The sequence below is a fragment of the Oncorhynchus clarkii genome, chromosome 3, assembly GCF_045791955.1.
Source record: "Oncorhynchus clarkii lewisi isolate Uvic-CL-2024 chromosome 3, UVic_Ocla_1.0, whole genome shotgun sequence".
NCBI lineage: Eukaryota > Metazoa > Chordata > Actinopteri > Salmoniformes > Salmonidae > Oncorhynchus > Oncorhynchus clarkii.
This window is the reverse complement of record NC_092149.1, coordinates 33,826,555-33,842,274: the sequence shown is the minus strand read 5'-3', so window position 1 is coordinate 33,842,274 and position 15,720 is coordinate 33,826,555. Positions and strand designations below refer to the sequence as shown.

The 15,720-nt window shown below is 42.4% G+C and overlaps 1 protein-coding gene across 2 annotated transcripts in view; it reads right to left on the bottom strand.

Annotated features, from left to right (window-relative positions):
- Nucleotides 1–15,251, bottom strand: part of LOC139393730 (thyroid hormone receptor-associated protein 3-like) — a 30,363-nt gene extending 15,112 nt beyond the window's left edge. For both annotated transcript variants that reach the window (XM_071142095.1, XM_071142085.1), the window contains exons 1-2: nucleotides 14,835–15,251; nucleotides 6,354–6,505 (exon numbers count right to left, since the gene is read on the bottom strand). In XM_071142095.1, the coding sequence (XP_070998196.1) occupies nucleotides 6,354–6,475 (122 nt within the window). In that variant the 5' untranslated portion in view covers nucleotides 6,476–6,505; nucleotides 14,835–15,251. The remainder of the gene's footprint in view (nucleotides 1–6,353; nucleotides 6,506–14,834) is intronic.
- Between the last annotated feature and the right edge of the window lie 469 nt (nucleotides 15,252–15,720).

The window sequence follows — 15,720 nt, the reverse complement described above, 5'->3', positions numbered from 1 at the left end:
CTACCTGGGCTTGAACCAGGAACACATCGACAACAGCCACCCTCGAAGTATCGTTACCCATCGCTCCACAAAAGCCGCGGCCCTTGCAGAGCAAGGGGAACAACTACTCCAACTACTCTTAGCGCGCACCCCGCTAACTAGCTAGCCATTTCACATCGGTTACACCAGCCCAATCTCCGGAGTTGATAGGCTTGAAGTCATAAACAGCTCAATGCTTGAAGCATTGCGAAGAGCTGCTGGCAAAATGCACGAAAGTGCTGTTTGAATGAATGCGTACGAGCCTGCTGCTGCCTACCATCGCGCAGTCAGACTGCTCTATCAAATATCAAATCATAGACGTAATTATAACATAACACACAGACATGCGAGCCTTTGGTCATTAATATGGTTGAATCCGGAAACTATCATTTCGAAAACAAAATGTTTATTCTTTCAGTGAAATACGGAACGTTCCGTATTTTATCTAACGGGTGGCATCCCTAAGTCTAAATATTGCTGTTACATTGTACAACCTTCAATGTTATGTCATAATTACGTAAAATTCTGGAAAATTAGTTTGTAACGAGCCAGGCGGCCCAAACTGCTGCATATACCCTAACTCTGCGTGCAATGCAACGCAAGAGAATTGACACAATTTCACCCGGTTAATATTGCCTGCTAACCTGGATTGCTTTTAGCTAAATATGCAGGTTTAAAAATATATACTCTGTGTATTGATTTTAAGAAAGGCATTGATGTTTATGGTTAGGTACAGTCGTGCAACGATTGTGCTTTTTTCGCAAATGCACTTTTGTTAAATCATCCCGTTTGGCGAAGTTGGCTGTCTTTGTTAGGAAGAAATAGTCTTCACACAGTTAGCAACGAGCCAGGTGGCCCAAACTGCTGCATATACCCTGACTCTATTGCATAGAACGCAACAGAAGTGACAATTTCCCTAATTAAAATAAATTCATGTTAGCAGGCAAAGTTAACTAAATATGCAGGTTTAAAAATGTATACTTGTGTATTGATTTTAAGAAAGGCATTGATGTTTATGGTTAGGTACACGTTGGAACAACGACAGTCCTTCTTTACGAATATCTTCAGGTTTTCGCTTAGTTGTTCACACATTTTAAACTGAAAAACAACATTTGATTTTCTGTGTCCACAACAATGCTCAAACCAAATCAGGGGATGAGTTTTGAGGTCTGTTAGAAATCTAACAGTAGTTGCCCTTTAATTCAGCTCTCATTCACTGCACTGTTGTTTGGTTAGAGAGTTTTCTGTAGTGCAGTAATCAAACATGTGATGATTATGTATTCCATATACAGTGATTTGCATTGTGACCGCAAATGGAATGGGTGGAGTAAAAGGGCAGCAACACTCCGTATAATTCAAAGCCCGATGAAATGACAAACGTTTGGACGTTCAAAGGTTTGGACACACCTACTCATTCAAGGGTTTTTCTTTATCTTTTACTATTTTCTATGTTGTAGAATAATAGTGAAGACATCAAAACTATGAAATAGCATCATGTAGTAACCAAAAAAAGTGTTAAAGAAATCAAAATATATTTTATATTTGAGATTCTTCAATTTAGCCACTCTTTGCCTTGATGACAGCTTCGCACACTCTTGGCAATCTCTCAACCAGTTTCATGAGGAATGCTTTTGCAACAGTCTTGAAGCTGGTTAAGAGAATGCCAAGCGTGCACAAAGCTGTCGTCAAGGCTATTTGAAGAATCTCAAATATAAAATATATTTTGATTTGTTAAACACTTTTTTGGTCAGTACACGATTCCATATGTGTTATTTCATAGTTTTGATCTCTTCACTAGTATTCTACAATGTAGAAAATAGTAAAAATAAAGAAAAACCCTTGAATGAGTAAGGTGCTCTAAATCTTTTGACCGGTACTGTATGTGTTAGGAATGACCAAAGGTGTCTGACTTTATAGTAAGTACAGCGTCATATGATATAAGACATTTACGCATATATGTTATACATTTCAAAATGTTTCTGACTTTTAAATAAGTAAAGAACCATGTGATATAGTCTTTATGGATGTGTTATGAATGGCCAAAGATGTCTCACTTCAAACGCAGTATTACAGGACACTACAAAAACTGTCAATAAATAAGTTATTACTGTTCTGCTGATTTATGAAGGTTCTCTCATGATCCACAGGTTACTGTAGGGTGTGAGGTATTTAAATGGGTTGATGGACCTGCAACGCATTTGTGTGTGTCAAAGCCAAGATGATTTGGAGTAGTCCAAACTGAGACCACCACAACAGGTATTCCTCTTCTGTTCCCATGCTGGAGACCATGGCTTGATTACAACCTGCTACAATGGTGGGAACATTTTGTTGCTGATCTTTCAGCGGGGGAGTGGGTGAATGTGTCAAAGACCTGATGGACCCAGCACCGCACGGTATGGCTTGTTTACGTTGTTGTGTGTGTTTGTGCACTGAGTAACATGTAGCTTGGTTGCAGAAGAAAGCCACTTTCAATTTCTTTAGGTTGGGGGCTTTCATCAAGGTAAGCGTTTCTTGGTGTAACGTCGTCTCCAGGCTACTGCACACACAGCACATATAAGCCTGGGATATCAACCATTCAAAGTTGGCCTTAGTGGGAGTGACCCACTGTAATTCTAAAGGAGTGGCCTTACTGAAAAAAGCATTTGTCATTGTCACTAGTTAACACAGTAAAAAAGTGATAATTATGGCCAAACCCTGCCCACTTCCACAATTGATCTTCTTAAAATTTGACTTGAAATCTAACCCTAACTAATAGTTGGTTATGTCACATTTGACATTGGTGATTATGTCACATAGTTATGCGACATTTATGACCCTCTATAAAGCTATAGATACTTTGTAACACATTTATGACTGAGCTTTCATTTGACATGCTCCTATGAACTTCACATGTTGGTGATGTCAAATGAAGCACGTCATGCACTGAGGCCCAAACATGGCATGTATAGTCCACACATAACTGTTGGAGATCAGAACCAATCAAACCAATCAAACCTATCAGGAGCATTTCAAAACTTTGACTAAATCGACATAACAACCTTTGTTGGGTCAAAGCATTTCTTACAGTCTATGTGTAGCATATCTGTCAAGACGCGGTCAGCAACTCTTATTTCATTTCGATTTGTCACTCTTGTTGTTTTCCATATAGACAGAAAGATGGAAAAAAAATCTTTCTCCGAAAAAGTTTCTTGTTTCTGTTTCAAAATCTTCTTCAGGCTCTCTACCCATGTAATGACCTTATACAGAAAACAAATACAGTGCCTTGTGAAAGTATTCGGCCCCCTTGAACTTTGCGACCTTTTGCCACATTTCAGGCTTCAAACATAAAGATATAAAACTGTATTTTTTTGTGAAGAATCAACAAGTGGGACACAATCATGAAGTGGACATTTATTGGATATTTCAAACTTTTTTAACAAATCAAAAACTGAAAAATTGGGCGTGCAAAATTATTCAGCCCCCTTAAGTTAATACTTTGTAGCGCCACCTTTTGCTGTGATTACAGCTGTAAGTCGCTTGGGGTATGTCTCTATCAGTTTTGCACATCGAGAGACTGACATTTTTTCCCATTCCTCCTTGCAAAACAGCTCGAGCTCAGTGAGGTTGGATGGAGAGCATTTGTGAACAGCAGTTTTCAATTCTTTCCACAGATTCTCGATTGGATTCAGGTCTGGACTTTGACTTGGCCATTCTAACACCTGGATATGTTTATTTTTGAACCATTCCATTGTAGATTTTGCTTTATGTTTTGGATCATTGTCTTGTTGGAAGACAAATCTCCGTCCCAGTCTCAGGTCTTTTGCAGACTCCATCAGGTTTTCTTCCAGAATGGTCCTGTATTTGGCTCCATCCATCTTCCCATCAATTTTAACCATCTCCCCTGTCCCTGCTGAAGAAAAGCAGGCCCAAACCATGATGCTGCCACCACAATGTTTGACAGTGGGGATGGTGTGTTCAGGGTGATGAGCTGTGTTGCTTTTACGCCAAACATAACGTCTTGCATTGTTGCCAAAAAGTTCAATTTTGGCACCTTCTTCCACATGTTTGGTGTGTCTCCCAGGTGGCTTGTGGCAAACTTTAAACGACACTTTTTATGGATATCTTTAAGAAATGGCTTTCTTCTTGCCACTCTTCCATAAAGGCCAGATTTGTGCAATATATCATCATTAGTCATTTAGGTCAACATTGGATCATTCAGAGATCCTCACTGAACTTCTGGAGAGAGTTTGCTGCACTGAAAGTAAAGGGGCTGAATAATTTTGCACGCCCCAATTTTTTAGTTTTTGATTTGTTAAAAAAGTTAATAATAAATGTTGTTCCACTTCATGATTGTGCCCCACTTGTTGTTGATTCTTCACAAAAAAATAGAGTTTTATATCTTTATGTTTGAAGCCTGAAATGTGGCAAAAGGTCGCAAAGTTCAAGGGGGCCGAATACTTTCGCAAGGCACTGTATATTGGGTATAAGGTTATAAGTCCTTATAAAGTGGAATATGAAGCACCAAGAATCCCCAAAATTGCCCTCGCTGGAAGCCTGTGTTTCAGACATAAGGAAGTGGATGGCTGCAAACTTTCTACTTTTAAACTCGGACAAAGCAGAGATGCTTGTTCTAGGTCCCAAGAAACAAAGAGATCTTCTGTTGAATCTGACAATTAATCTTGATGGTTTTACAGTCGTCTCAAATAAAACTGTGAAGGACCTCGGCGTTACTCTGGACCCTGAACTCACTTTTTTCCATCTATGTAACATTGCAAAAATCTGAAATTTTCTGTCCAAAGATGAAGCAGAAAAATGTATCCATGCTTTTGTCGCTTCTAGGTTAACTATTGCAATGCTCTACTTTCCGACAACCTGGATAAAGCACTAGATAAGCTTCAGTTAGTGCTAAATACAGCTGCTAGAATCCTGACTAGAACCCCCAAAAATGTATCATATTACTCCAGTGCTAGCCTCCCTACACTGGCTTCCTGTTAAGGCAAGGGCTGATTTCAAGGTTTTACTGCTTTACTGCTAACCTACAAAGCACGATTTGGTCCTGCCGTACATACCTACACAAACGCTACGGTCACAAGGCGCAGGCCTCCTAATTGTCCCTAGAATTTCTAAGCAAACAGCTGGAGGCAGGGCTTTCTCCTATAGAGCTCCATTTTTATGGAATGATCTGCCTACCCATGTGAGAGACGCAGACTCGGTCTCAACTTTTAAGTCTTTATTGAAGACTTATGATTGAGTGTAGTCTGGCCCAGGAGTGTGAAGGTGAACGGAAAGGCACTGGAGCAACGAATCGCCCTTGCTGTCTCTGCCTGGCCGGTTCCCCCCTCTCCACCGATCTTTGTGGGCTATACTCGGCCTTGTCTCAGGATGGTAAGTTGGTGTTTGAAGATATCCCTCTAGTGGTGTGGGGGCTGTGCTTTGGCAAAGGGGGTGGGGTTATATCCTGCCTGTTTGGCCCTGTCAGGGGGTATCATCGGATGGGGCCACAGTGTCTCCTGACCCCTCCTATCTCAGACTCCAGTATTTATCCTGCAGTAGTTTACGTATCGGGGGGCTAGGGAGAGTCTGTTATATCTGGGGTATTTCTCCTGTCTTATCTGGTGTCCTGTGTGAATTTAAGTATGCTCTCTCTAATTCTTTCTCTTTTTCTTTCTTTCTCTCTCTCGGAGGACCTGAGCCCCAGGACCACGCCTCAGGACTACCTGGCATGATGACTCCTTGCTGTCCCCAGTCCACCTGGTCGTGCTACTGCTCCAGTTTCAACTGTTCTGCCTGCGGCTATGGAACCCTGACCTGTTCACCGGACGTGCTACCTGTCCCAGACCTGCTGTTTTCAACTCTATAGAGACAGCAGGAGCGGTAGAGATACTCTCAATGATCGGCTATGAAAAGTCAACTGACATTTACTCCTGGGGTGCTGACCTGTTGCACCCTCAACAACTACTGTGATTATTATTATTTGACCATGTTGGTCATTTATGAACATTTGAACATCTTGGCCATGTTCTGTTATAATCTCCACCCGGCACAGCCAGAAGAGCACTGGCCCACCCCTCATAGCCTGGTTCCTCTCTAGGTTTCTTCCTAGGTAGTGTTTCCTAGCCACCGTGCTTCTACAACTGCATTGCTTGCTGTTTGGGGTTTTAGGCTGGGTTTCTGTACAGCACTTTGTGGCATCAGCTGATGTAAGAAGGGCTATATAAATACATTTGATTTGAATATGTTGGTTCATCCCTCTTAAGCTGTTTAAAGACAATTTATAGACAAAATAACATGAATTCATAACAATGTCCTAGTTTGAGGTGGGCCGTAATATGTAAGTAAGTTACGTTGTTAGCCACCTGTAGCGATGTTTCCTAGATCTGGACCGTGAGCTGCTTCTGGAGCGGGAGACAGAGCGAGATCTGGACCAGGACCCAGAGTGGGACCGAGACTTGGATGCTGACTTCGTTGCCTTGGACATCACCGCAGGCAACCTCTTTGAGACGACAGCCTGTCAGACAAACAGAGGGGAGTCATGAGTGATCATGAGCATCTATTTAATTTCAACATTTCACCCACACGTTCCATAGGCCCACATAGGCAACATTGAATAAGTAGAACAAGGAAAATTTGCTGATCATAGGATTAATAACAATAATTGACTATTATTTCATTTTTTGTCATCTGAAACCATTGCGTACAAAAAATGATATTCTTCAAAGAGGCCTACTACATAGGAGATACCCACAATTTAATACAAATTAACAAAATAAAGGATTCTTCACGTACTTGAAGATGTAGAGCAAAATGACTGTCAAGTAGTACAAGTGGGCGAATCTGTCAATCACTGTGACCAAAGTGTCAGGAGGCAAACTACAACCAGACGGCTAGGCCGCTGAATGATTATCTACAGTCACTGCAGAAACAGAGGGATTAAGATACAGAGCTGTGACTCGAGAAAACCATGACAACAACACCTCCAAGAGATATAAAGCATTCAAGAGATGCCATACCTCAGAAAAGCTTCTGTGCAAAAATGTGCACTGAGGCAGCTTTAAAAGAAGTGCAAAAAAGCTACTACCGTACACTAACTATTGCTGCCAAAAAAAAACTGTTGGAGAACAGTGTGGATACTGCAGGTGCAAGTAACATAACCGGTTTCATGTAGTCAGTCAAACCCGTTTCATGTAGTCAGTCATTTGCATTAAGGAATCAGTTTCATTCCAGTAATGGGACTGAACTTCTGACTTGTATTGGTCCCAAGAAAAGATGAGGAACCTTACACTAAGTCTGCGTAAGTATAGACCTTCCCTATAATGGGATAGATGCATTCCAGGCTCGAGCCTCTATACACACTTTATACAGTATATTCAGTAACAAATTGAACAATCATCTTACATTCCACCAGCCTTTCACATTGTCCCTAATTATTGTGCTAGTCTAAGAATGGTGGATGGGAATGTTTGTTTTCTCAAGAGAGAAATCCTTATAGCCAGCTGTTCAAAAATAGACTAATAGCAGCTTTCAGCAAAGGTAAAAGAGGAAAGAGCAGGGGCTGTTTCACTACTTACCAAACACCCATCAGTCTCATTGTTAGGACAGCATTCTATGTTATCTACCCGGCACAGACAGTCTTACTGAAAACGAATTAATCATGCCAATATTTAATAGTATTACAACCCTGTTTTTGTTCCTGTGTAGATTATTTTAGAACCAGTTTGTTTACGTGCAAAGGTGAAAAAGAAAATGAGAGAAGGAGTATGAGGAGTGACAGCGACGGCTTTATGGACACGATGGACCAATGAAGGAATAATAAAATACATGACTGATGTTTATAACACGTTTATAACTTTTCAAATCAGCCTCAGCGCTAAATGGAATGTAATAGAAAATGACAGGCAACATTTACAGGTCAGGGGCGTTACTATATCATCATTATACAGGACAGGACAAGATGGCGCCGACAGACACGGTCGCCCTGTTTCTAGCTCCTAGACAACTTTTCAGTGTTTTTGTTGTTGTTGTGTTATTATTTGCTCAGAGCATTTGTTGTAGTATTATCTAGAGCTGAAAAATGTACTTTTGGGCATTAGATCAGCGGTCACTCATCATTCATTTCAGCAGAAATTTGGCTTCCCTGACCTGGATCCTTTGTTCAGCTCAGCCTTCAACACTATGGTTTCCTCCAAGCTCATCACTAAGGTCAGGGCCCTGGGTCTGAACCCCTCCCTGTTCAACTGGGACCTGGACTTTCTGACGGGCCGAACATGTCTATATACACAATTATATATACAGTTTATTAGGTACACCCATCTAGTACAGAGTTGGACCCCCCTTTGACCCAAAAATAGCCTGAATTATTTGGGGCATGGAAATTTTCCTCTGGAATCAAGGGGCCTAATCTATGCCAGGAAAAAATATGAAGATGTGGCTCCAATGAGCCCCCAATCACCAACACTGGACAATTGAGGAGTGGAAAAACATTTCCTGGTCCAAAGAATCCCGGTTTCTGTTGTATCATGCTGATGGTAGAGTCAGGATTTGGCGTAAGCAGCATGAGTCCATGGACGCATCCTGCCTGGTATAGGCTGGTGGCAGTGGTGTACTGGCACACTTTAGGTCCCTTGATATCAATTGAGCAACGAACGTTTCCGTTCTGTTCTGGAGTCAAAGAGGGATCCGACCCGGTACTCGATGGGCGTATCCAATAACTCTGACATTGCTCGTTCTGATATTTCTTTATTTTACTTTTGATAGATTGATGGCAGCATTCGCGTGAAACTGAAAGCGCGAACCACTGCTTTTAACCAGGGCAAGGTGACCGGAAACATGACCGAATACAAACAGCGGAACTATTCCCTTCGCAAGGTAATCAAACAAGCTAAGCGTCAGTATAGAGACAAAGTAGAGTCGCAATTCAACGGCTCAGACACAAGAGGTATGTGGCAGGGTCTACAGTCAATCACGGATTACTAAAAGAAAACCAGACCCGTCACGGACCAGGATGTCTTGCTCCCAGGCAGACTAAATAACTTTTCTGCCCGCTTTGAGGACAATACAGTGCCACTGACACGGCCCGCAACCAAAACATGCGGACTCTCCTTCACTGCAGCTGACGTGAGTAAAACATTTAAACCTGTTAACCCTCGCAAGGCTGCAGGCCCAGACGGCATCCCCAGCCGCGTCCTCAGAGCACGCGCAGACCAGCTGGCTGGTGTGTTTACGGACATTTTCAATCAATTCTTATCCCAGTCTGCTGTTCCCACATGCTTCAAGAGGGCCACCATTGTTCCTGTTCCCAAGAAAGCTAAGGTAACTGAGCTAAACGACTACGACTCACTTCTGTCATCATGAAGTGCTTTGAGAGACTAGTCAAGGACCCTATCACCTCCACCCTACCTGACACCCTAGACACACTCCAATTTGCTTACCGCCCAAATAGGTCCACAGACGATGCAACCTCAACCACACTGCACACTGCCCTAACCCATCTGGACAGGAGGAATACCTATGTGAGAATGCTGTTCATCGACTACAGCTCAGCATTTAACACCATAGTACACTCCAAACTCGTTATCAAGCTCGAGACCCTGGGTCTCAACCCCACCCTGTGCAACTGGGTCCTGGACTTCCTGACGGGCTGCCCCCAGGTGGTGAGGGCATCTCCACCCCGCTGATCCTCAACACTGGGGCCCCACAAGGGTGCGTTCTGAGCCCTCTCCTGTACTCCCTGTTCACCCACGACTGCGTGGCCACGCACGCCTTCAACTCAATCATCAAGTTTGCGGACGACACTACAGTGGTAGGCTTGATTACCAACAACGACGAGGCGGCCTACAGGGAGGAGGTGAGGGCCCTCGGAGTGTGGTGTCAGGAAAATAACCTCACACTCAACATCAACAAAACTAAGGAGATGATTGTGGACTTCAGGAAAAAGCAGAGGGAGCACCCCCCTATCCACATCGATGGGACAGTAGTGGAGAGGGTAGTAAGTTTTAAGTTCCTCGGCGTACACATTACAGACAAACTGAATTGGTCCACTCACACAGACAGCATCGTGAAGAAGGCCCAGCAGCGCCTCTTCAACCTCCAGAGGCTGAAGAAATTTGGCTTGTCACCAAAAGCACTCACAAACTTCTACAGATGCACAATCGAGAGCATCCTGTCGGGCTGTATCACCGACTGGTACGGCAACTGCTCCGCCCACAACCGTAAGGCTCTCCAGAGGGTAGTGAGGTCTGCACAACGCATCACCGGGGGCAAACTACCTGCCCTCCAGGACACCTAGACCACCCGATGTCACAGGAAGGCCATAAAGATCATCAAGGACAACAACCACCCGAGCCACTGCCTGTTCACCCCGCTATCATCCAGAAGGCGAGGTCAATACAGGTGCATCAAAGCAGGGACCGAGAGACTGAAAAACAGCTTCTATCTCAAGGCCATCAGACTGTTAAACAGCCACCACTAACATTGAGTGGCTGCTGCCAACACACTGACTCAACTCCAGCCACTTTAATAATGGGAATTTATGGAAATTGATGGAAAATATATCACTAGCCACTTTAAACAATGCTACTTAATATAATGTTTACATAACCTACATTACTCATATGTACAGTATATGTATATACTGTACTCTATATCATCTACTGCATCTTTATGTAATACATGTATCACTAGCCACTTTAAACTATGCCACTTTGTTTACATACCCTACATTACTCATCTCATATGTATATACTGTACTCGATACCATCTATTGCATCTTGCCTATGCCGTTCTGTACCATCACTCATTCATATATCTTTATGTACATATTCTTTATCCCTTTACACTTGTGTGTGTATAAGGTAGTAGTTGTGGAATTGTTAGGTTAGATTACTCGTTTATTATTACGGCATTGTCGGAACTAGAAGCACAAGCATTTCGCTACACTCGCATTAACATCTGCTAACCATGTGTATGTGACAAATACATTTGATTTGATTTTTGGATTATGTGCGTATAGTTTCATATTGCTAGGTATTATTACTGCACTGTTGGAGCTGCTCCTGCGATAACATCTGCAAATACGTGTACGTGACCAATAAACTTTGATTTGACTATACAAAGTTACAAGACATGACTGGAGAGCTGTGTAAGATTCACAGACTGAACAACTAGGCTGCCAATAAAGAAGAGGTCACTCTGGCTCACCTTGAATGTCAACAATGTGTGAAAAACACTCTTCGAAATAAACTCATTGAAAGGATAACGTCATATGGTGCCAGACCAGCAAGTGGATTGGCTCATGAGAGTTGAGAAGATTGTCTGATTATTGGGCCTTAAGCAACTACCAATCAGTGGCCAGAGAATGTCCATTCTTCAATAGCACAATCAGTGCCAAACATGTTCCTTACCCCTGTGGAGGGTAAATACGATTCCTTAATAAGGGGATTCTGGCTATATTCTGAGAGTGATTCATATGATCCCGCAGATGAGGTTATTCAGTCTATGGACACTCACCATGGCATATGATCTTCGGTCTACGTGAGCAGGGATCAAAACATGTATTTTTCATTTTGAAAAGCATCTGAGGGGGGATGCCATGAGGAGGAAATTGCAGACTAAACATTGGGAGGACTTCATAAACGGTGCACCGGCATCACGCAGCACATGCTAGTCACAGAGTATATCCCTGCTACTATTTTAGTGAGTATTGAAATGGATCCCTCCTCCTGCTACTCCTCTATGGTGCTCCTTCCCTCGTTTTTCTTCATTGCAGACTGCGCTTGTTATTTTTGGCTTCCAGGGCTAATTTCCTGAATGCACTGGAATATACTTTTTTGCTTACCGGGCACATTTCATGACTGGCATTTCAGAGCGTGCTCCCGTATCCACATTTTGGAAAAATAAAGGGAAACTAAACCCTGGTCAACAGATGGTATGGCATATTATGAAATTATACATTTTGCTAGGTACTCTCTGCAGAAGACCTTCATCACCTAGTCAAACAGTTGATTTATTAGCTGTAGACTATAGCTGTGTAGCTGTGTAACTGCATATACTGTAATACCAAGAATCTGTTTAAAACTCATTAAACAAACAAGAAAAACATCTGTTTTTCTCGGGACTGGTTTCATAAGGCTGAGAATAAACCTTTCTGAAAGCTCTCAAACGCCTGTGAAATGAAACTAAACAGGATGAGGGCCATAACTTTTGCATTCATCCACTAGGTAACTAGAGTATAATCACTTCCTTCACTTAATTTTGTGTGACTGGTTTATCTTACTGGTAAAACCGTGTAGCGAATTGCAGGGGCCAAAACTGGGCAAACTGGGCATTCACTAGGTAACTATTAAATCTTGTATCATCATATTTAACTTAAATAGATGCTCCCCTGAATTGTGTGTGACTGGTTTATCCTACTGGTAAAACTGCAAGGATATGTGTAGCCCATTCCAGGTGTAGTTAACTGTAACTTAATAAGTGTCTGTAAAGTGTGATGAATCGTGGGTCCATTTCAGTCAGAGAACAGTGACCCACTTCCAACTGATAACCAGAGGCAGCTGCCTGTCTCTTCCTAACAGAGTGTGCTCCCCAGCCTAATCACTAGGATTTAAACTTCCAAAAGGCTGTGACAAGCATCTACACTAATTATGTACCCTGTACTGACAGACACACAAACACACCCATAGGGCCCCTCGTGCAAAGAGTGACAGCTGCTCAAGCCCGGTCACCTGTTCATTTAAGGGCAAAAGTTGTTCCCGAACAATGGTTGGGCAACTCGATACAGCAGCAAGAGTATAAACAGACACACTCCGCTCAATCAACTACACTATCATTAAGACCCGGATGCCTCAGAAGCAGCTGGAATCACATTTGGCATCTATATGGACCACTGAGATGACACTCGCCACAGCAACTGTCACTGATGTTGTCTTAGGTAACCAAAATGGACCAGAAATGTGGGCATCATTGTCAGGGTGTCAGAGTTTTCCCTCAAGACTTGGCTGCTAGAGTCCAGATCAGAGGATAATTATTATGTTTCTTAAAGTTGCCTTATTACCAAATAAGCCCATCGTAACTTGATTTAGGCCTATTAATAATGGCACTCTCAAATAAGAATGAATTCAACCACGGCCGTGTCATTGTGATTTTCTGCAGCAAACTCAACACCGACCAAAGTTGACAAACCAACGTTGAATCGGACAATGCAACAACAATCACTAAAACCATACCAAAAAAGACTCACCCGGTAACTGAAAGGCTGAGAAAAGTAATGTGCTTTGTTTTCTCAGAGTGAGAAAATACAGCGCCCCATAGCAGTGTGGTCTCACTAAAAGTTCAGTGTCTGTCCGCGTGAGACAGTCTCTCTGTTGGGTACAACCGCCACAGCGAGTTCACATCCACTCCCACCAACGGAGTAGAATTCATGTGCGGTACATATAATCACTCTTTGTTGCTACTTGAGACTTCTTTAAAAAAAAACTAAGTCAGCACTATAATCAGTATGTTTATTTCTTGGGCTGCTGTAAGTAGGTGAAAACGTTAATGTGTAGCTATGTGAGCTTTTGATTTACACAACTGTTGTCCTGAAAATACATAGTAGAAAATTACTGAGGCATCCTCAAATCGTGAGAATATGCGTCTTAACTTGCTGCTATCAAGATGGAACTCAACAGCTAAAGGTCCTCTCTATTTTGGTCCGTTGTGAACAGCATGGCAAATGGCAAGCTATCATTCCTTATTTCAGCAATGTGGTGAGATTATGTATATGTTAGGTCTTGCCTATTGACAGATATTTTCATTCAAATGTAGGCTAAAGCTGTAGATATCCTGTGCATTTGGTCAACTTTCAGTGTTAGCCATTCTACCGGGGCCAAAGTCGTGACAGTCACACACAAGTGACATTGGCCGTGTCAAAAACTCCATATCAAATTGTCACTTCTCCTGTGAACATTTTGGACTGTCTGAAAAGAAATTACACGTAAATTGTGAATCCTGTGAAGAGGCAAGTGTTGATACAACACCCTTGTAGATTCAACACCCCGACGCTGGAGTGCCAGTAACAGGGGTATCCTCAAATGTACACCATACAGAATTCACAGCATCAACTGTAGGCTAGTCAACAACAGAGCATACATACTGTGAAAGACCACAAGGCCGATTACTGTAAATTCCATGGCTTTACAATGATCCCCATGAATAAGCAAATATAAAAGTTATTCTTAGTAAAAAAAAGAAAAAAAAGCGACAGCACAGCTTCTTTGTTATAAGGACCTGTGCCGGGATACCGGTGGGGATGTGGTTACGCCTTTCTCCTGTGTACATTTGAACAGATATTATTTGCTCTAAGGGAACAATAAGGCAGGATCCTAGAGCACACTGCAACAGGATATACGATATGATGTAGTGATTACTTCTGCCAAGGGTGGCACAATCAACCCTGTCCCATATTTTATTTTTTGCTCATAAATCATTTGAAATTATAATTGGGGGGTGAACAATGAATTGGGTTTGCACTATGCAACTGATGCATTTATGGAAAAAAAAGCTGGATACCTCACTGGCTGACTGAACTGAAGCTCTAACATTGCTGATCAATCAATCGACAACAAGGAATGCAATTTAGAGTGAAATCGAGCTGTCGACTTTCTGTAGCTTGAGAAATGGTGTCAAAGAAATCCCAGAGAAATGCAAACATAACATTGCTACCGAGACGTTAGTCTAAATAATAGTAACTACACTGTATCGTGCCATGAGAATAACCTCACATGTGATACATTATATCATATATAGTAGCTGGCGGGGATACAAGGACACACTAGAGCAAGGACAGACAGGCTATAGCTTACCTCCGATGTTTCTGTTTTTTTCACGCTCCTCTGGCGGGTCCGGGTCGTATAGCTTCTTGGGTGACAGCAGGCGGAGGATCCGTTGCTGTCACACTATCAACCAAATAATTTTAGATGATAGGTTGCAATCCGAATAAACAGGCCAGTTGAGCTAACTTTGACTACTGTGTGTCAAGCATCGTATTGACCGAAAAAATGTGCGGGGATGACGTTTATCAGCTCGTTCAACAAGCCTTTCATCAGATCGGTTTCGTATTCATGTCACATTAAATAGCTAGAGCAGTTGTAATGCGACACTGCACTGTGCGCTCACGAGGAATGAATTCAAAAGTGGAGAAATTCTCAGAGAACGCATACAATATGAAGCTATAGTACTGGCTACAGTAGAGCCTTCCTTCGCAGCACAGCAGGGGGTGTGACTAGTGCTCGGTGCACGCACACAGGTCAAATTTCCTTCCTGGTATCCCCCCGTCAAACGTACACAGAACAAAAATGTAAATGCAACATGTAAAGTGTTGGTCCCATGTTGCATGAGCTGAAATAAAATATTACAGAAATGTTCCATATGCAAAACAAAAAGAGAGCTTATTTTCTCTCAAATAGTGTGCACAAATGTGTTTACATCCCTGTTAGGGAGCATTTCTCCTTTGCCAAAATAATCCATCCACTTGACAGGTGTGGCATATCAAGAAGCTGATTAAACAGCGTGATCATTACACAAGTGCACTTCATGCCGGGGACACAATGCCACAGATGTCTCAAGTTTTGAGGGAGTGTGCAATTGGTATGCTGACTGCAGGAATGTCCACCAGAGCTGTTGCCAGATAATTTAATGTTAATTTCTCTACCATAAGACGCCTCCAACGTTGTTTTAGAGAATTTGGCA